The sequence below is a fragment of the Rissa tridactyla genome, chromosome 4 (genome assembly GCF_028500815.1).
Source record: "Rissa tridactyla isolate bRisTri1 chromosome 4, bRisTri1.patW.cur.20221130, whole genome shotgun sequence".
NCBI lineage: Eukaryota > Metazoa > Chordata > Aves > Charadriiformes > Laridae > Rissa > Rissa tridactyla.
The window spans coordinates 33,226,579-33,247,753 of record NC_071469.1 but is presented as its reverse complement, the minus strand read 5'-3'; the positions used below and the strand labels follow the sequence as shown (position 1 = coordinate 33,247,753).

Below are 21,175 nucleotides of genomic sequence, written 5' to 3'. Positions count from 1 at the left end.
TGTTGGGTCTGACATACACAGTCTGAGTGTTGCTCCATTTATTCTGAGATGATGGGGATGTGCACTGAACACCTTGGAAAACAATAATTTCAATTGGTTTTTGCTTTTTTCATTGTGTTAATGCATGTATCTCTAAAATGATCTTTCATTCAACATTTGATAAAGATGTTTTCACTGAGTTTTACATGATCTTTAGCTTCAGCTTGGATCTTGCAGCTGCTGCTCATCTGAACTGGATGGTGCCTAAAAAAATACAATTTTATAGAAACATAGAATCACAGAATGGTTTGGATTCGAAGGGACCTTAAAGATCATCTAGTTCCACCCCCCCTGCCATGGGCAGGGACACCTCCCACTAGACCAGGTTACTCAAAGCCCCATCCAGCCTGGCCTTGAATACTTTCAGGGATGGGGCATCCACAAATTTTCTGGGCAACCTGTTCTAGTGCCTCACCACCCTCACAGTAAAGAATTTCTTCCTAATATCTAATATAAGTTATTTGAGTGCTTTGTATCTAACGTATGCTATTTTAAAAGTACATTTATTTTTATTCAGTTTGCTGTAGAGGATTTTTAATGTCTGACAGATGTGCGATCTGTTTTTGTTTTTACTGAATGGTTGCAATGAGTTAGTTAAAATATTACCTGAATTTACTTAAATAACTCTGTTTTGTTGTAGCCGAAAAAGAAAACTAAGACATTCAATCCTCCAATCCGTAGAAACTGGGAAAGTAATTACTTTGGGATGCCCCTACAGGATCTGGTTACACCTGAGAAACCGATACCTCTGTTTGTTGAAAAATGTGTGCAATTCATTGAAGATACAGGTAAGACAGGAGAACTGTTGGAGGAAAGACTTTCCCACTTTGCATAACATGTAAAGCCTCTCATTTTCTGTTTTAAAGTACTTCTAGAATTTTATCCTTGAAATAAATCATTATGGGAAGAGCACATTTTAAAAGTAGAATGTGTTCCCTAAATTGTATGCTTAATATGTGATGGTCTTTTGTTTTTACGTACACAAATACTCAGTTTATTTTTGACAAACTTTTGAAGTTTTAGAAAACTTATATCACTTCCTAATGCCAAATGACTTTTAACCCAATGGCATTCCAGTCTTACGTATCTCTCTGTTGCCACTGTATTTTACTTCATATAGTAAAAAGCTCTGAAATCCACTTTTTTCAATTGCAGAAAACAGGTACTTGGTATGGCTTAATTAGTCAGCTTGCTTTCTTTATTTTGCTGATAAATCTAGTTTTGCATTTTAACCTGTTACAGAGACATTTATTTTCTAAATAGTGTATAGTTCTACGTGAAAAACGTTAAGCAATTCGTTTAACTTGCAGATTTCTCATTTAAAGTCAAGTATTAACATATATGTGTTTGCACTAAGGTGAAATTTCACAGTATGGTTTTCCCTCTCCTTTCTCCCTGGTTGTATGTTTGTCCCTGCTTTCAGCCTATTCACTCTGTGACCATGGGGCGAGTAGGATGATCTTGCTGGTCCAACAGAAGACTACATTTAGGAGTGGGGAGTTGTTTTGAGGTTTGGGAGTGACCTGTGGTTGGGTTTTGTTTGGTTTTTTTTCTTTTTTGTTTTTAAAGGTGGGGAGCACCAGTTTTCGGTTAGTGTGTAGATCTTGCTTGCTCTGAAGTTGCATAAATGCTGTATTGCTATATCTGAAGCAAATGAGAGTCTGAGGCTGACTGACTGGAGCAGAAATATGAGCAGGACCATCTTTTGATGGGTGTCTGCAGTTCGATGTTGTTTAGCATAAAGTAAAACAGCACCTTTTTTCCACACTTTCTTAGTTCTGTAATACAACTTTGGCTGTAAGATGACAGTAACATTTTTAGCAAGAGTAAAACTGAAGGGTTTTCTTTCTTAAACTAAAATTCAGTTTTACTGCCATCTGTAAGAGTAATGTTTCCAAAACTACTACTTCAGATGGTAAGCCTAATAGCTGTTTTTGAAGACTTATATACTGCATTATTGCAATAAAAAAAAAAAATTAAAAAAATAGGTGAAACCTCAGACACTGATCTTTTGGGAATCAGAGATGTTAGTATAAATCTGTCTTTAACCTTTACCTCCTATTGATTACTTGCCCAAAGGTAAGAGCTGTATTTTCTTCCCTCTTGCTTTTGCACCTCATCCAGGAAAAAATGGGAAGGGGGAAGAAGGGTAAGGAATAGTAGAGTGGTATAGACAGTTTAATGTGTATTTTGTTTGCTATTCTACGTAGTAAAAAAAAAAAACCAAACCCCAAACCAAAATAATTTTATGAGTGGGTCACTGTCTGAATTGGTGTTCTTCAAAAATGGCTACATACAGCTAGCTATGTATAGCTGTATAAAAGAGATATTCACCAGTAATGAAGACCAAATGACTTTTTGAAGAGTTTGTAGAATCTAGAAGTAGTATCTTAAGTTTGAGCATGTTTAACTTTGTAAGAATATTTTAAAACAAGAAAATTATAAATCCAAAGAAAATTGTATTTGCTTAGAAGTAGTGTTGTCTGATATCTATTGACTTTGTGGTAGACTTTCAAAAGGAAGTCTAGTATTTCTCCTAAAGGGTTTTCACCAACTTGTGGGGTGAGAGAGAACTATAATAGTGTGGGAACATGATTCGTGGTGGTCTTTTTGTTCCTTGTAATCATCAAATCATGCAAGGGCCCAGAAGATTTAACACTCTTATTCTCCTCTAATGACCTGTCTTTGAAGAATAAGAAGTTTAATTAACCTGCTGATGTGCTCAAAATGTGAGGGGCTCCTCAACAGTGGTGACTCAGGAGGCACTCCTTTTCCTTTAGTTGTTTGAGTATATGTTAGTTCATCCTGGAATGCTGCTGTGCAGCTACTGAAAGCTGTAGAATTTTAATTCTGGCCATACATGTGAGGTGGACAAACGTTGTGCCATCTGCACGCTTTGTTCATGGCTGTGAAGACAGTTGTTCTATTACTATTGCTGTTAAGCACTTATTAAAGATGGAACAGAATCTCTATTTCTGATCTGTATTAAAAATTTCTTTCTCTGACTCTAGATTCTGTGTAAGTAGCTTAGGTTGTGCTTTTCAACTTCCATACTTGTCTGTGGGAGTTTTATTTTTGGTGTGTATTATTTTTATATTGGGTTAATATTCTATAGGTATTTGAGTTTCAAGCGGTGTTACGATAGAATGTATTTGTTGCCTTTGAGAGAGGAGGATGTTCACTTCCGTTGCCTTCAAATCTCATACTGAGATAGTCTCACATCATTGACTTTGGGACTATCTGAGAGAAAATTCCACAAATACAGTTTTGGAGATGATCAGTCTGCAGAAGACAAGTCAGGAGTCCAGAATGGTATTGTTCCCATTTTGGTAAAGTTGTTTTATCAGCTGCTTGGCCCTGCTGAGTCATCCAGTATTTCAGCTGTCTCTTAGCAAGTCAGCCTACTATCAGTACAAACTGAACTGAATACCTGTGTTTACTGTCATTGTCATCTTAATCAAGAAGTGCAGTCTTTTCTTGAATGCAGACTCTTCTTGAATGAGGCTAATCAGTATATTTCTGTTACAGAGGACGTGTTTGTTTAGCTTTTTGTTTTAAGGTATTTTCATGGAGTTCAGCTCCTTCCCTTTGTATTACCACATGTAATTTGCATTGTGGCTGAGTTGCAGGTTTTTTGCAAAGGTATGATTAATCTCAAATTGAAGGGCTAATCTTTATTTTTAATGTTCCCTATCTCTGCTGTATGAAATTATACAAGACTGTGCTTTGTATCCACTCATCTAAATTGTGACTGAGGCTAGAAAGTACGCAGTGTGAAAAAGTTTTCTCTGCTTTGTTTTGGATGCTGAGATGAGAAGATAATATCAGAAAGTGTCTTTGAAGATTCTTACTACACCATAAACCTTAAAGAATTGAGTGCATGCAGAAAATACTGTCATATTTTTGTTTTACCATACTCTTCTGGAATATCCTCAACGCGCGCACACACACACAAGAGTGTGCATCAGTAGAAGAGGGACAATTTGGGAAAATTAAAGTAAATCTGGAGCTGAAAAGTTCTAGCCTTTTATAAGTCAAGAGATTTTTCTTTTGAAGGAGCCCTGTCAGGGTAAAGGGAGATCTGGTAGAGATAAGGGATCATAAGGTGGGGCCTACAGATGTAGGTATTTTTGTGTGTTCCTGCTTAGTTTGGTGTTTTCCAACAAGAAGTTTTAGTCTGAACTGGTTTACCTTTATGGTTTCAACTAATTTCTGTTTTTGAAAGATAATCTAGGGCTTGAATCCCTTTGGAATCTTTTTAATAGTATTTGAAGTAAAAACTAAGAGAAGTAGTTAATACTTGAGCAGATCTAAATGTAATAAGCAGTAATTATGTATCAGAACCTTCATTTCAGCAGCAGTGCGTTCTGTTGCTGATACTAATAGTACAAAGCAGTAATAGCACATGATACTTTGTCTTATTGGAACCTATTGATCAAAAAAACTTTGAACAATACTATGTACAATTATTTTAAATTTAGTTACACTGTCACTTTTGGATAAGGAATGAGGAAAGCTTGGCTAAGTATTGCAAATTTTGTAGCTTGAATGTTTTGTTAGTAATACTTTCATGCTGTTTTACGTGCCACCAACTTAATTCCAAGTACTGTTTGTGTGCTATTCAACACATACTGTTGTTGATTATTTTTAACTTTCCCAAACTTATAATAATTTGGGCAAAAATTATGCTAACTGATAGTATTCGCATATGAGGGGGTTTTAATATTTCTATTTTTTTTAAATTGAATTTACTTTTTTATGCATTATTACGCATTGGTGAAAAGTTTGGTATAAATTACATTTCATTCCATTCTGTTTCCTAAGGCAGGAGGCACCAAATTAATATGAATACTAGCACAGTTTTGCCAGTTGATAATTTTAACTCTGGACTATATTCAACCCTAATAATAATAGCAGTATTTTAATATGTTTTTTCTTTGGGTTTTCAAATATTTAAAAAAAAAAATCTTCGTAGAATATTGATATCTATGTGCTTCATTGACAAGATTAGAAATTTTAGTTTCCATACTTCATAAAAAAAAATGATAGCATTTATATAGTGTTAATTCTACCTAAAACAATTGAGGGAAGAGAAGCTTATTAGAATAATATGCATTTTATTAATTTAGTTACTCAATTTATGTGAGACAAGGAATGGAATAAAGAAGAAAGAATGAATTTGACAGAGCCACATCTCATTTAATGTCGCACACAGTCTCTGTGGAGAGCTAAAGGTGAAATTAAAAATTGTACTCAGTATATGTACAATGATTACTGCTTTTGCTATTTATACCTTTTTGTAATACCTTTTGTAATGTTAAATTTACAATTTCAGAGGTAATTTGAGTAGAAGAATATTGCATTCTGTGAATTTCCCTCTTGCCTAACTATACCAAATGCTTTTACGCCGAATCTGCTACGAGGCCAGATTTTGACATTGAAAGTATAGATAATGCAATCTCCAGAGATTGGGTAGAAATAGACAAAGAAAATGAGCTGGCAGCGCATGTTGAGGTGAAAAGGCTGGTAAATAATTGAAATATATTCATAGTGGCTGCAAAATCCATAAATTCAAGATGGATTATCTCCCCTTTTATTCCAAGGGCTTGGGAGAGCTACAGGCTTTTAGGGGACTGTTCTTTTGGACAGAGAGAACAGAATGGGCCAAGAGAGGCCACCCCCCTCGGCCTGGTGTATGACACCTGTCATTCTGAGCATAGTTTCATAAGAAACAGTGTTAACAGCCAGTACGATTCCCTGCTGCTGTATGCTTCTGCCATTTTTCATTTTGGGCACTTGTCAGATGTCTCTGAGTCAGTGGAGTTCACTGTCTTGGAAAGTTATATCAGCAAAAATGGACAAGGTCCTGCTGCTTAGTATTACAGCAGGTAAGTTAAGGGTCAAATATATGTCAAAACAAGTGCAAGGCAGGGAGCAGGACTATGCAGCTAGGAGCAAGGGAAGGACAGAAACAGTGATTGATGAGGCAGGGAGTTAGACCATCGTTTCAGTCATAATGATCAGTTAAGTTGACTCAACTGCCCATGAAGCTATATGTTTATCAAAAAAATGCATAGGCCATGATTCTATTACTCTTGATTCTGGACAGGTACAGTAACAGTAGAGTTAAATATCCCTACAATATGTTTTGTGCCGTCATCAAGTTTATGAGTGATCCTAGAGTGGGTGGTGTGGTTAATATATTCAAGGCCAGGGCTTCTATTCAGTGGAATGTAGATAAGCTGGAGGAATGGGACAACGAGAACCTGAGGGAATTCAGCGAGGACAAATGCCAAGTCCTGCGACTAGCTTTTCAAGGACTAAACTCCTGCAGTGGTACACACTATGGACTTGACTGGCTGGTTAGCAATGCTGCTCGAAAGGATCTGCAAGTTGTGGTGGAGAATAGGCTAAGCATTGAGTAAGTAGTGCATCCTGCTAATGATGCCTTCTGTATTGGACTGTCCCAACAGAAGGGTGTGCCCTACAGCAACAGAAACGATTATTTGGTTTTACTCTGCACTTGTTAGACCTCACTTGAAATGCTACAAGAAAGGCGTTGACAAACTTGTTTGAGTCCAGCAGAAGAGGCTGGAGCTGGAGCTCCTGACTTGTGGTTTTGTTCAGCTTGGAGAGAGGAAGGCTGAGGAGATAACTAAAAGTGGCTTCCCAAACCTATGAGGAGGCTACTGAGAAGGTGCAGCTAGGCTAAAGCACTGAAGTACATAGCAGGAGGATTAGAGACAGTGATGGTTAAAATATGAGGTGCCAACTAGAAAGAAAGGAACAGCTCTTGCTCTGAGGATTATTTAAGCACTGTTTCAGGTTACCCAAAGAAATTGTGGGCTCTCTGTCCTGGGAGATACTCGAGATCAGATTTGGATAAGCAACCTAATCTGAATTCAGCATTGACCCTTGTTTGAGCAGGAGGTTGGACTAGATGACCTCCTGAGGATCCCTTCTGTGATCACTTCAAAATTGGCATAGAATAGGTTTCAGTAGTTAGGAAACTATACACCAGTTTGTGTTTTGCAACTTTGGAATTAGTCAACAGGGAGGAAACCCTGCCCAAACTTGAGAGGAGGGGAAAACAGGCATCAGTTGTTTCTCCTAATGGAAGATTGACTACCAGACGGATGGAGGAGGAGCACACGCGTTAATTTATTAGTGTGTGAGAATCACTGAAAACTGTAAACAAATATGTTTTGAAATATTCATAAACACATGTTGTGCACTTGAGCTGTATTGCTAATCGAGGTATCTCTTCAAAGGAAACCTCACAGAATTATGTAAAGACTTTCTAAACAATGCAGATAGGACCAAGATGTCAGTATCTTTTGCAGAGTATTTATGGTACTTATGCAGCTCCTCTTATTGCCCTAGCTTTCTCCAGGCCCAAAGTGACCACACAGCTAATATGCCTGGAAAATTAGAGTATCTTCAGGTGTCACCCACTTGTAATGAAGTAAAGAATGCATCTGCCATTTCCTAGACATGTTTGTCGTCTCATATTGATTGAAGTATTTTATTCCTTTTTTGAGATGAACAGGCCATGAGATCTGTGATTGAGTGACACTTCATAAAACTATTAAGAGCTTGCTTAATAATTGGTTAATGTAAATTGTAGAAATGTTAATTCAGAGTCGCATAAGAGGTTCCTATTTTTTTGAGTCTTTCTAAAAGTACTGCTTATTTTTTTACATGGCTTACTTTTTATTGAACGCTTCAATATACTATAAATTATTTTATTACAGGAAGCAGTAAGACATTTTTGGTTCTGGTTTTCATTGCGTGAATTGAATGTCACAGATCTTTAAATGCTAGTGTTGATATGCACAGATAAGAACACATTAAATGTAGAATTTTACATGTGTTTTTTTTGTAAGTAAATTTAGTGCTAGACTCTTACTTGAAAAGAGTTTGGATTCTTTGCTCTGTAATTACATTTATTCTAGGTGTATGTAGAAATTATTGTTCTGAATCAGTAAGGTGGTGGTTCCTTTAGTCTTGTGTAGTCTGGGTAGCGTAGGGGTTGAGAAAAGGTACACCAGGTCAGGCTGTGGAATAAAATTTTAGAATGGTATAGATCACAAAATTTACAAACATAAGTGTGGGAATGATAGTCTCAGCTCTTGTAGTGGAGAATGATTCCTGAAAAGTTCAATTGGTCACTGGAGGGGAAGGGATTAAACTGGGGAGAGACAGAGTTGCTGTGATTAGGTGGTATGTATTCAGAAACACAGCACAGGGATAGTGGAACCTGGCTACAGATGTCAAGTTGGCAGATACGGTGTGACTTTTCAGCAGCCTAAATATTAGTATAGCTGTTGTCACTCAGGAAGAGGTTTTAAAATCATCATAGACAGCTGTCTGAAAACGTCGACTCTCAATACTTGCTATCAAGCTAGCAAAATGAATTAAAAGAATTATGAGGGTGAGCAATCTGGGGAAAAATCATGCTATTTTGTAATTCCACGGCACGCGCATGGTTTCAGTTCTGGGTTGTAATTCGGGTCACTGTCTTACAATAGAAGAGAATTGGAAAAGATGCTGCATATGACAATAATAGTATCTCTGGGATAGAGGGACTGAATCGATTAGCTTAGAAGATTTCTGAGGAAGGGAAATTATATAAATTAAAAAAAACTGGTGCTGGGAAAGAGTAGCTAAGTTACTGGTTCTTGTTAATCAAGAAAAAAAGATTTCATGAAAACTTCAGGTACTGAGCATAAGCCCAGTGTTTCATGATGTACCTTCCTGAATTACAAAACTGCATTTGCCGTGGGTTGTTGTGAAGACCACAAGTAAATGACTTAAAGGGGTTTGGACGAATTAGTGGGGGATAAATCCCTAAGTGGCTATTACAACACTTTATGCAAAAGCCTATGTAAGCCACCATCTGCAGGAAGATGGGAGGATATACCACAGAAAAATTGCTGAGTTTTTTTTCTCCTGTTCTTGTTACCTCTCTCCTCAAGCACATCCTACTTACTGGTGTGGAGACTGGGTATTGTACAAGGTAGACTTTGGTCTGCCCTTGTGCTGAAGTTAGTATGTTCTATGGAGGAACCAAGAGTTGTGAAATATGTCGGTGCCTAAGAATGGAAGAGTCCTAAAAACTAAGTATGAATATAGGTTCAGCTCCACCTCGCTTGTTTTCTTTGAAATGCTTTCAACACCATGTGAAGTTACAGTTAGATGGGATGGAACCCTGATGACAACCAGCAGCACAAAAGGAGGTGCAAGAAGAGAATTTGTTAGGCACTAGGAGGTATTTTGAGAAAGGAGTAGTCTAGACAAAGATGAACTCTGTCTTGAAGTAAATATAGGATATTGCGACTTGAAATAAGGAGGATCTAATTCTTTAAACCTAAAGGTGTAGTAAAGCTAGCGGGACAGAGAAGCAAATAAATCAGATGATTTTAATATATAAAATTACAACAGCCATTGTGTCCAGGACGAGTAAGGATATCTTGGAAATTACAACTGGACCAGAAGGGAAGCAGGATAAGAACATAAACAAGAAATCTGAAAAAATCAATGGGCTTCCAGATGAAGGAACTGAATTTTTAAAAAGTTGTCAAGAAAAAATAAAAGTCACGTGCTCTCACTCTCTCAATGTGGATACGCAAGAAGCTTAAAAGCTAAAACTAGTGAACTAGAGTGTCTTATACTTGATGAGGATCTCGATGTAACAGGCATTGCAGACCTGGTTGGATAGTAAAAAAACAGCAGAGAGAATTGAAGCTTTACTTAAAAACATACTTCTAGCTGTGTGTATGCGCACAAACAGGTTAAACTTGTCTCCTTGTGTGCCTTAGAGAAATAGTATAATGACAGTTGACCAACCATTTAATGACCTGTTACTTTCTAGAATATACAAACAGGAAAAATTATTTTTGCTTGAGGAATTTAAAAGACAAATTTGGTTAGCTTGATCCGGAATTGCAGCACTTAGCTGTTTTTGGAAGATGCCTGAATTCAGTTGGCATCTCCTTGTTTAACCTGAAAATTTTCTGTAAATTGCATTTCTGTGTTTCTCAGAGCTGTACTGGTCTGAACAAAGAGGTGTCTCTACATGACGAAATAGAAGGGGGGGGGGGGGGGAAGCCCAGATGCAATACAGCATCTCTCTCTCCGGAGCAGCCCAGTTCAAGTATTCAAGGTTTAAACACTCCTACTGAACAGTGACTGGATCAGACTTCACAGAACATGCTATTGCAGCATATTCAATTCTTTTTGTGCAGGAGGAAACTGAATAGTAGTTGGATTAAACACAGAATACCCTGGGGCTGTAGGGTCTCCAACTGAGAATTCTCCCATACTAAACAAAGGGAATCACGATCCTAGCTTGTTCTTATCTACCAGTGATTTTTTTGTATTTCTTTATTTACAACTTCTGGAAGAGGAATGCAAAGTGTTTCTGTCTGATAGTGTGTAGCACATTTGGGGCGTTCTTTTGAAGACAGGCCCTTCCAGCTGTGGAAACCATTGAATCATTGAAACCACTTTTTTTTGCCCTGTGCCACCAAATTATACCTCCTGGTGCTTTTTGAGGACATCAGTGAATGAGGCTCAGCTTTTTTGAAAGGACTGTTAAGGTATATATTTACAAAAGAAAACTCTTGGATATGGATTTGGAAAGCTAAATGGTAGGTATAAAAGTTTATTGGAGAAAAGCTTACTAAAACAGCCTTGATGCAGGCAGTAGAGAGACACGTGAATTATCGAGGCATTAAGAAGGAAGAATTGAGTTAGAAGAGTTGATATCAAATGACTTGGTATAAATTTCCTCGCGGTATGAAGCAATTAAGTGCTTTCTGTACTTTGAGCATTGTAGCAGGATTCTTAGTGTTTCTTCGTAACTTAAAAGGCATGGTTGGTGATTGTGGTGTGACAGAGGAGTTATGTATTGATCTCATAATCTAAAATGCATTCAGTTACTGGACTGTGATGGTAAAAAGTCAACAGATTTCAAAAAGCTCTAAAACTTATGAATTCTTAAATAGAACCATGTACTGCTGTTATGGAGGTGTAGCATATAGATAATTTTGCACCAATAAAGGTAACTTGTAGAATTATGGAACTATAAACTGCTTGTATTCCTTAATGGGTTCTAAATTAATAAAGAAAAAGATATTGGGTAATGGTGTGATTAGCAGGATAGATGCTCTCATTCCAGTGAGTAGCCATGGGCAAAAACGATAGCAAAGTGATAGGAAGCGTAATCACTGGAGTGGAGTGAGCAAGTCTGTGTGCATGTGTGTGTGTGCATAATAAAGGTGTATTTTTTTTACTGTTTAGCTAGAATGGCTGCTGTAATTATGATGATGCTGTAATTATGATGTCTCTGTAATGTATAGTAAAACAAAGTAATAATGAGAAGCCTGGAGAACCTCTGCTTCCTAACAACCTTCTCCTCCTCCCCTTTCCACCTGCCCCTTTAAGAAAGACTTGTAAATGATGTGGTAATTTACCTTAGAAAAGTTAAGAGAAATGCAAAGTTTATAAAATATAAATGGTAAAAGGGAAAGTATGATAGAAGATTAAGTCCTTGTCTCGTACAGGAGTGTGTTACACCATGAAATTAAAAAATCAGGAATCAATTACAAATGCTTGATTTTTCTGCAGAGTATTTTATTAGCATGTTATTGCTTGCCATAGTAAGTTGTTAAGCCTAAATTGTGAAGACAGTTTTTAAAAATGTAAATTCTGTGGGTACCAAACCCCAGAATTGAGATTTTTGTTGAATAAAAAAAAAAGATGTAAATAACAGCAGTTTAGTAGACATCAGGAAGAGAACTGTTTTGCGTAAATTATTCCACAAGTGCCTGCAGTCGGGTTCTTGTTATCCTACAGTGTGGTTTCCTCTGATTCATATTAAATGGAGTAGTGGACTCAGTAGACAACTGGTATTTTGTGTTTTGTAGTCCTGTATCACTATGGTACTTTTTAGGCACTTGAGATTTGTTTTCCTGCTTTTGGTTTCTGAATTAGTAATTATGACTGGCTCTGTTTTGCTCTATAGTATATAAACTTGTTTTTGAATATTATTTTTTTTTCCTCCCCTTCTAAGGATTATGTACTGAAGGCCTGTACCGTGTTAGTGGGAATAAAACAGATCAAGACAACATTCAGAAACAGTTTGATCAAGGTAATGTTAGATTTTATTATTTAAAGCCAAAACAGAACTTGAATTCTCCATGGATTTACCACAGTGCGACATAAAAGGGTTGCACTTTGAAACCGACTTCCATAGCAGTTAGTACTTAACGCTCTGGTAAATTGTATTGGGATAGTCCAGGCTATTACCAGTGAAGCTGAGTATAAACCAAAGATGGGATAGAATCTTGTTACAGCTGCCTTTAAGTGCTGTTAAGTATTTTCTAGGAGGTAGTCTAGTGTTTAAGAGTTTAAATGCAGTCCTATCTGCTTCTTCTGTTAATAGTTCATCAGTCCTAAGCGTTAAGGCATTCACTTCCCCCTCTTTTCCCCACCAAATGTAATACTTTTTGATACTTATTTTATTGAAAGGTCTCTTAAATAATGTGGATTAATAATTAAAACTTCATAATAAAGTTCTGACACAACCTTTCTGGTGCTAGAATATACTGGGATATGACTGGTAGATTATGCTGTTCACTTTGATGTGTTAAAAGAAAGATTCAGCGTTATTTTTTTTCATTTGTTTTCATTTTCTCATTTGATTTAGGATCTCGGTATTTCAAAATTAAAAACTTCTTAAAAGTTTTTGGATATTAATCATGAAGTTGATCCTGTGAAAAATAGTAAAATTCCTTGTAGATGATAAGGAGCGTAAATATACTATTTTTTTATGCCTCACTGTGCTGTTTCAGATAATCTGGGTATAATGGTAGATTTTCTTTAGTCACCTTGTTAAAGGATGTTCCAGAGTTTCAGGTGGGGTGGACTTTTGAAAAGTAAACTTGTCATTTTCAAAATTCCAGTTTTTAAATACTTGAAGTTCTGTGACTTACAGTGCTTCCACTTCTACCCTTGGTTTAAAATTTATGTAGCATAAATTTATTATTATAAATTTCAATTTTAAAAAAATCTCTAGTTATAAAACATAAACCTGCTGTTATTTGGGAATCTAGCAGTAGATTATATGGCCATTTGCGGTCACCGGAATGTTTTGTTGTCCTTTTTTAAAAGGCTTCATGTGGTCACATGAACACAATCACGTGGATTCTGCAAATTGATGTGCCCTGTACCGGTTTTAAACACAATTTTGGGAAATAGAATTTAAAACTTATTAACAAAATTGATTACTTGGAAGCCAGTCAGTGGCAAAAAGAAAAGCATTTGAGTCTGTATGGAAAATTAGACAACTTTATTTTTCTGATTTTTCTACTGTTTTCTTATACTGTCAGATTTTCTTATATTTGATTTCATGTGGGTCAAAGTGATAGCAGTGTATCCATAGGTTCACCTTTTTCTGCAATTTTTAACAAATGTTTGGCAACATTTTTATTTTCAGTGTTTTGAATAAATTCTTGTTTTCATAAAATACTATGAGGAATGGTAGCGTTACGTTTTACTTACACTGCTGTTTAATTTTGTTTTACAGATCATAATATCAGTCTAGAGTCTATGGGAGTAACAGTAAATGCAGTGGCAGGAGCTCTTAAAGCTTTTTTTGCAGATCTGCCAGATCCATTAATTCCTTACTCTTTGCATCAGGAATTGTTAGAAACATCAAGTAAGTAATAAACAATCTTGTCTTGATCTAATTACGTTGTATTGATTGCCCTTATTGCAATTTTTGCTTCACTGTAAGTTGAAAGGACTAGCTGCGCTGACGTATTTTTTAAATTGCTTAGATTTCATTTTTTTTAAATATTTATAATTAACAGAATTATGTGATGAAATAAACGTAATACCTTGGTTTTTTTCTAAGTAAGTTGTGGCTTATTATTTCCCCTTTTCCTAGAAAATTCACTTGGAGAAATCTGCTTTTTTTTCCATTCTGTATTAATACAGCATATGACGAAAGCTGTTGGAACTGTATTGCAGTTGTTAACAGGGGGCGAAAACCCCTTGAATTCATGAAGTCTTACATTCAAAGTAGGCTTTAGGAATCAGGCACATCTAGGAATATTATGGTGGTTCTCTTTTAGATTTTTTTTTTTAAATTCTTTTTGAACTCCTTATGAAATGCTTAATTTTGTTTGCCTTTACGAACGTTTTTCAGAAACTTCCAAGTGAGATGACTAAATTGTTCCCTTTTTTTTTTAAAGATTATCTCTCCTGTATTGTCAGCAAACTGTTTCAGAAAGACTGCTTCGCATTTTTGCAGGATACAGCTATGACATACAGTTTTCTTAAGGCTTTTGTGTTCAAAACATGAAAATGCTAGTGTAAACCTGAGGCTTGGGCCTGGGCTTGATTAATATATGTAGTCCGTTAGAAATTTTGTATTTTTTGGATGATATCTGTAGATACCTGTTTGTGGTATTTCTGCTGTACTTTTCAAGCAAATTGCTTGTTTAACCTAATTAGTTAGCTTTTATTTTTTTCTTAAAAGGACATCAGTTAAATTTCAGTCAAAACATGCAATAGCTTGGAATATAAGTGGACTTACTTTTTTTTAAATGCCATTAATACTGCTTTAAATTTTTATTTGGGATATGTTAGAGCATATTTAACATTATTGCTACAGTACTAGGGTACAACAAATTTCTTTTTAACAATGCAGTCAAGTAATAGAGATGAGCTTGTATTCTTTTTTATGATAGGACTCATCAGGGAATAGAAGTATATTCTGCAGAATGCATGGTTCTACAGTACTTTAGTGGTATTTTCCACAAGTGTTTTAGCAGCAGCATTAGTTGTTTTTTATAAAAAAAAAAAAAGTTATTTTATTCCATAGTCCTTTCTTACATGTTGCTTATTTCTTTTTTGGAGCATAAATAATGTCCCTTGGGCCTGTGAAAATCCCTGTTCTCCCTTAAACTGTATATTTAAAATAGCTGCATTCATAAGCTCATTCATAAGTTTTTTACTATTTAAATAACTGATAAGCTTAAGATATTCGAAGTTCATGTGAATCTCTTCCTCCCAAAATCTTTATGAAACTTCAGTCCAAATAAATCTTTTGGGTATATCTAAGTCATAACATCTTGCAAGTAGAGGAAAATCTAACAACAAAATGACCCTGTCATGTTGTTAGTTATCATTCTACAAACCAAAATGAGCTAATCAAGTGATTCTTTGCTGTTAAATGCAGATAAATAATTCTTCTTAAATACAGAAAAATATTTTTGTGTTTAGATAGTTACCTCTGTAATAAAAAAGTTATTCTATGCAATAGTATATGCAGATAGGAATTTTATCAAATATTTTCTCACTTGATATTTCTCTGTGGATACCTTATCTGTACCATTGTACTAGGAAAAAGACTTAGCAACACTTTATTCAGTACGTCTTTCTAGATGTGTCAGAAAACATCTCTCATTTCTATAGAAATCATGGATAAGACAGAACGGCTACACGAGTTAAAAGAAATTTTGAAGAAATTCCACCCAGTGAACTATGATGTCTTCAGATATGTGATAACGCATCTAAACAGGTTTGGTATTTTTCTATTAAAACTTTGTTTAAGTTGTAACAATTGCGAAAAAGATTTTGTTTGTAACAATGAATTAGCTATTAGAATTGAAAATTTTATGCCGCATTGCTCATCTGTTAGTATAAATGTAGAGTATGAAACTGGCAGTTAAAGGTTGGTTTGAAAAGGTTTGTATATTCTGTTCTCAGATTTTCTTGATGTATAGTATTATATATTTTTGGTATTGGTTGTGGTTTATGTCTGTTCTTTGATAATGACTCCCTTTATACATAAGGGCTAACATGGCATAATACACTTCTGAAGTCTGGGAAAAGATAGTAGCTGTGCAGCTTTTAAAGTCTGATCATAGAGCAGGTTTACAGCCTGAAGTTCCTGAAGAGTTTGCAGTGGAGGAAGTGGCAGGATCAAGAGAAAGAGACTCTTCCTTTTTCATTTTGAGTGAACATAAAAGAAGGTGAATAGACATTCGCTAAGCACTTAAAAGAAGATTCTGAAGTAGCTTGGGAGAGTTTGGTAGCAGATGACATACAGGTTGGTAGGTTTTTGTTTACCCTTAGAAAGGACAGAGGTTAAACTTTAAACACGGGAGAGAATAAAGTGGATTGTTCGTTATGTTTAATCTAGTTGTGAGCTGCAACTGGGAAAGAGGTGCAATGCTCTCCTCCTTTTGTCACGTCTAGGCATAGGTTCCCACTGCTTCATTATGCCCCTGCAGCATGTTTTAAAGGAAAACAGAAATAGAGGAAATCTGATTTTCTGTAGAATACACTAGCTGATCTCAGACGCCCTGTGGTCTGATGCCAGAAAGTTGGTGGACAGGGAGTAGGAAGAGGGGAAGAATGAAACTTCACCTGTCGTCCTCAGCAGCAGCATTCTACAACTAGATCAGATTAGATTTAAGAAACAATATGAGAGACAGCAAGCAGTGAACTCATGTCAAGGGGGAGCAAAAGGTGCATGAGAAGACCAAACACATAATCAAATCATAGAGATACTTAAGGATGTCAGAGGGTGTATGTTTTAGCCTCTGCAACTGAAGAAGCCCATTGAAGGATTTTTGAATTCAGAGCAAAAATGCTAGGAAAAAAGCAGCCTGCAAAATAGGTGATCTGACTTTTATTTCAGTTTTATTACGTAGCAAGTGCTATTTTTGCCTCAGTTTTATAACTTTCCTTGTTGTAGTCTGTTCTCTAATGAAACACCATTATAGGATTTGAAATACCTTTTGGTGTTCTGCATTGTACTCATTTTAGTGAAAAGGTACAGTCAGTTCTGATTCAAAACTCTGACAGATTCATTGTCCCATCACAGTGTCTTACCCTTAAATTTTCTTTAATACTTGGTAAGTCTCACTTACTGTTCTATCTCTTGGTTATAGTCTAGCAGGAATTTATACACAGAAGAATTCAGTATAGGAAGAAAACTTTAATAAAAATGCTAAGCAAAATGTAAGCTTACTTTTATATTTTCAGGTTCTTTAATCCTTAAATGAAGTTAAAATGTAACTCTTTTAGGAAAAAGATTATGAATATTACTGTCACTCAGAAATAGTATCCAAATATCCTTTGGACCAAACTTATTCAAAACAGATTGAGAGGCAATATTTGTGTACCCTCACACTATTTGGAATAAGTAATGCGCATGCTAAAATGGAAGTCTACCCTTTACAGTTGCCACTATGCATGCATTGTAAACGAGTGAAAATATTTTCTTATAGCACTAATTCTAGTGTTTACTATGGTTTTCACAGTTTTTGAATCTATGGACTACAGCCAGCTGTCAGAAATTCTTGCAGTCTGCTCTTGTTAATCATCAAAATTGTAACTGACAAGTTGCAGAAGTTTTGTTTTCTGCCTTATTTCTGCAGGATAACTGTAGCTCCCTTACCTTTGTGCTGTCTACTGTAATATAGGAATTGCATGTTCCCAGCTGAATGAATATCTTAGGTGTTTGTCAGATTTATTAACAATTTTTCATGTATCTCTCGCTAATTACTTCCAGCTAAAATTGTGATGTTACTTTAGAATGCAGAGTATTTTTAGAAAACAAAATATCTTGGCTCTTTCTAGCCTATTACTATGAAAAGCAGTGTGTTTTTTCTGAGGAGACATTTAATTGTAGATTATGAGATTGGTAACAGGGCAGTTTGTTGGTTTTGGCTGGTTTGTTGTTTTGTGTTTTTTTTTTTTTTTTTTTGCTTTTAATAGTATTGTAATAATGAATTGAGATCACAAGTGAAGAATCTGTTTCAGCCCCTGCTTAAAAGCAGGAAACTTCAAGAAAGAAAAACCCAGTTGGAAAGCTTTGCATTATGTATTGAAAAATAAAACAAAATTAATGTGTGTTGATATTAGTGAAATTTCCACTGATGATGTTCTTTACAGCTTGGCCAAATTCTGTTGCTGGCCAGTATGAAAAACCCTGCAGTGATGTGCTTTAATCGACACTTGGTGGTTGGGTTTTTTTTGGCTTTATGTTTATTTTTAACTTGTGATCTAATGTGATATCTTTTTCTTTGAGTGCCGTAGATGTTAGTTAATAGCTGACTGTCTTACAGTAAGAAACCATTTCTGTAATTTTTCTCCTAGGCATTTTAATGGATGAAATTTTAATTTTATGAAATCCTGTAGCTGGTTGAGAAAATCAAAGTTTATTATTGTTATTTCAAAATGTTGGTGGAATATTGAATTTCTTGATTAAAAGTTTAATCAGATTTATATTTGTTAGATATGTGAATCTGTAAAAGTCATGGTTTCTAAACTTCTGCATAATATCTAAAAAAACCCCAAGAATGATTGTTTTAATGGATAGCTGGAGGAAAGTAAGAAAAAACTTGAGATTGTTTAATAATAATAATGCTTACAGTTAGAGAGCTATGAAAATATTTGTAGTTGATTGCATACCAGTTTTAATTTATTCTGTGCATGTTGTTCTTATTTCAGGGTTAGTCAGCAATATAAAACCAACTTTATGACTGCTGATAACTTATCCATTTGTTTCTGGCCTACTTTGATGAGACCTGATTTTGAAAACAGAGAGTTTCTTTCTACCACCAAAATCCACCAGTCGGTTATAGAGACCTTCATTCAACAGTGTCAATTTTTCTTTTACAACGGGGAGATCGTAGAAGCACCTAACCCAGTGGCATGTCAGCCACCGCCTTCCAACGCAGTGCAGATGGTGGAACCAATGGTACCTCTTCAGTTACCACCACCGCTGCAGCCTCAGCTGATTCAGTCACAGTTACCAGCAGACCCTCTTGGTATTATATAAATAGAAGATGATTGCAGGCAGCCTGGCACTGGACAGTAAAGACAAGCTATAGACGTGCATGTTTCAGGATACAGTAATGTACTTCATATTTATGAAAAATAATTCCCATCCAGCTGATTGGACATCTTTTTGTTATATCCCGTACTGTGTTCCTCATTTGTACACACTGCAGATAAAAAACTATGTGATAAGCATGACTGGAGAGGTTTAATTTTTAAAAGCAAAAATAGCTATAAAGTACAAAGCTGCTGCTGCATGATACCTTATTGCAATCACTATATCATTCCTGTGACGATTTGTCACAATATATTGTGAATAAAATTTTTCTATAGAAATTTAATGATTTAAAAAATTACATTTATGAAACATTCAACGCTTACAGCCTGCTTTACGGCTGTTTTTGTTATTTAACATGCTATTTTTGGCAATTTTATTCACATTCGAGCGTTCTGTGTAAACAACTAAAGCCCAGCTATAGTTTATTTTGTAATCTCCTGGCTACTTATGTGACGGTATGCTTAGGATGGTTTATGGAAGAATGCAAAATGCACTGTTGAGAATTTTACAATCCCTCACCATCCATCTTTACTTGTAAGTATACCTGTGGACAGTTTGTTAAGGGTGGGTGAACTTGCTTATTATTTCTTACAGCACAATACCAAGGACATGCTTGTTGTAAAAGTGAGTTTCAAATATTGTACAAAAATTTTGATGTTGCCTACTTATTTCTTTATGTTCCATTACTGAACTAAACATTTTGTAAAACTGTTAATTCTGTAAACAGCTGCATGTTTAAAAGATCATTGATGGTCTTGTAAACTTAATCTAATATATTTTAGATATTTTAATTTTTCCCACTTGGGAATACATGTAGTGTTTAGAAAATAGTTCATGACATTTTCATATAAGGTTATATAACTTTTCATACATAAACATGAATTTTGTTGTAGTAAAATTCTCTAAACCAAACAATGTTTTAATCTAGGACTTCAATTAATCTATTCTTTAAATCTATTTTTATGTGACCCTTTAAAGATATACAAAAATGCATTGCTAATACATAGCAATAAATACTTTGGGTACTGACAATTAACCTCTTTGGAGTGTGTATATATAAAATCACATAAACTTGTATTCATATTTTTTTCCTGTGGTATGTTGTACTAAAAATTCAGATGACTGATTTTTTTTTTTGCACCATATTTTTAAATTATCTCTTTTTTTCATTTATTTTCCTTTTACATTGGTACCAATTTTGCTGTAAAAGAATGCTGCTTAATTTAAACAAATCTTTTGGTTAAATATTTTGTTAGTGGTAAAAAATTTAGAAGGTTACAAATTGTAGCAAAGGGGAGACCATAGATAACACTACCTGTGAGACTTTTCATAGCAGCTTTTTTTCTTTCATGCTCAAAATATACCTTTTCCTGCAAAGAAGAAAACAGTTTTGGCTCATTCAGCTGCTAGAATGTTTTGTGTAGTTTAAAAGAAAAAAAAAAAAGCTTTATGATGGTCACTGTTGTAATCTTCACTTATAACAAGATTTAAGATCGTCTTGTATGTATGATAGTAAATAGATGATTTTGAGAATTTAAGGCTTTTAAGAGTTTGATTTGCTCCACTTTCCCAAAATAAAAATTGCCTTTCCTACTTATGTCCTAGGTATTGTACTTCTAATTATGACTTGGATTATCATTCTAGATTACTATGATACCATAAACCCGGCTGCTGTTTGAAGTACATGTATATTATAAATTATCTTGATATTGTGTTATATTCTTGCAAGTAATTATCTTTTCTAAGAAAACATAAACAAAAAAGAAAAGTCAACCCTATTCCTATTGCAAAGCACACAGGAATTATTAGTACAATAAAGTCTGTCCTGTAAATTGTAGTATTCTTAACTTGTTCTACTTTACCTGTTGTCTGTATAGCTTTTATTTATAGTTGTCAGTCTAATCTTGGCATGTTTAGCAAAGAAAATGAAACTTCAAGAGTTTTATAAACTATTTCTAGGTTGCTAAAGAATTTATTTTTCTACTGTATATGGTATAGGCAAAGCATCACCTGTACAGGAAACAAGTCTATTTCTAATAGAAGTAAGCTTAAAAATAAATGCCAGTCATATCCATATTTAAAAGTTCTATCTATAAAGTATCTCCAGTCTTTGTAATGTGAATTACATTTTAAACTTTCTACAAATTCCAAATTGTTTGCCATAATATTTAACTGATCTTTGAATACTAGTTTTTAGAATAATTTACATTCCAT

The 21,175-nt window shown here is 35.1% G+C and overlaps 1 protein-coding gene across 3 annotated transcripts in view; it reads left to right on the top strand.

Annotated features, from left to right (window-relative positions):
- ARHGAP5 (Rho GTPase activating protein 5) overlaps positions 1-20,793 on the top strand; it is a 46,826-nt gene extending 26,033 nt beyond the window's left edge. The window contains exons 4-8 of one of the 3 annotated variants that reach the window (XM_054198564.1): positions 680-827; positions 12,116-12,193; positions 13,631-13,762; positions 15,526-15,631; positions 18,574-20,793. In XM_054198564.1, coding sequence (XP_054054539.1) covers positions 680-827; positions 12,116-12,193; positions 13,631-13,762; positions 15,526-15,631; positions 18,574-18,904 — 795 coding nt within the window. In that variant the 3' untranslated portion in view covers positions 18,905-20,793. Of the gene's footprint in view, positions 1-679; positions 828-1,462; positions 1,550-5,168; positions 5,189-12,115; positions 12,199-13,630; positions 13,763-15,525; positions 15,632-18,573 lie in introns of those variants that run through there. The other 2 variants (XM_054198566.1, XM_054198567.1) reach the window with 2 other exon arrangements.
- The last annotated feature ends 382 nt before the right edge of the window (positions 20,794-21,175 follow it).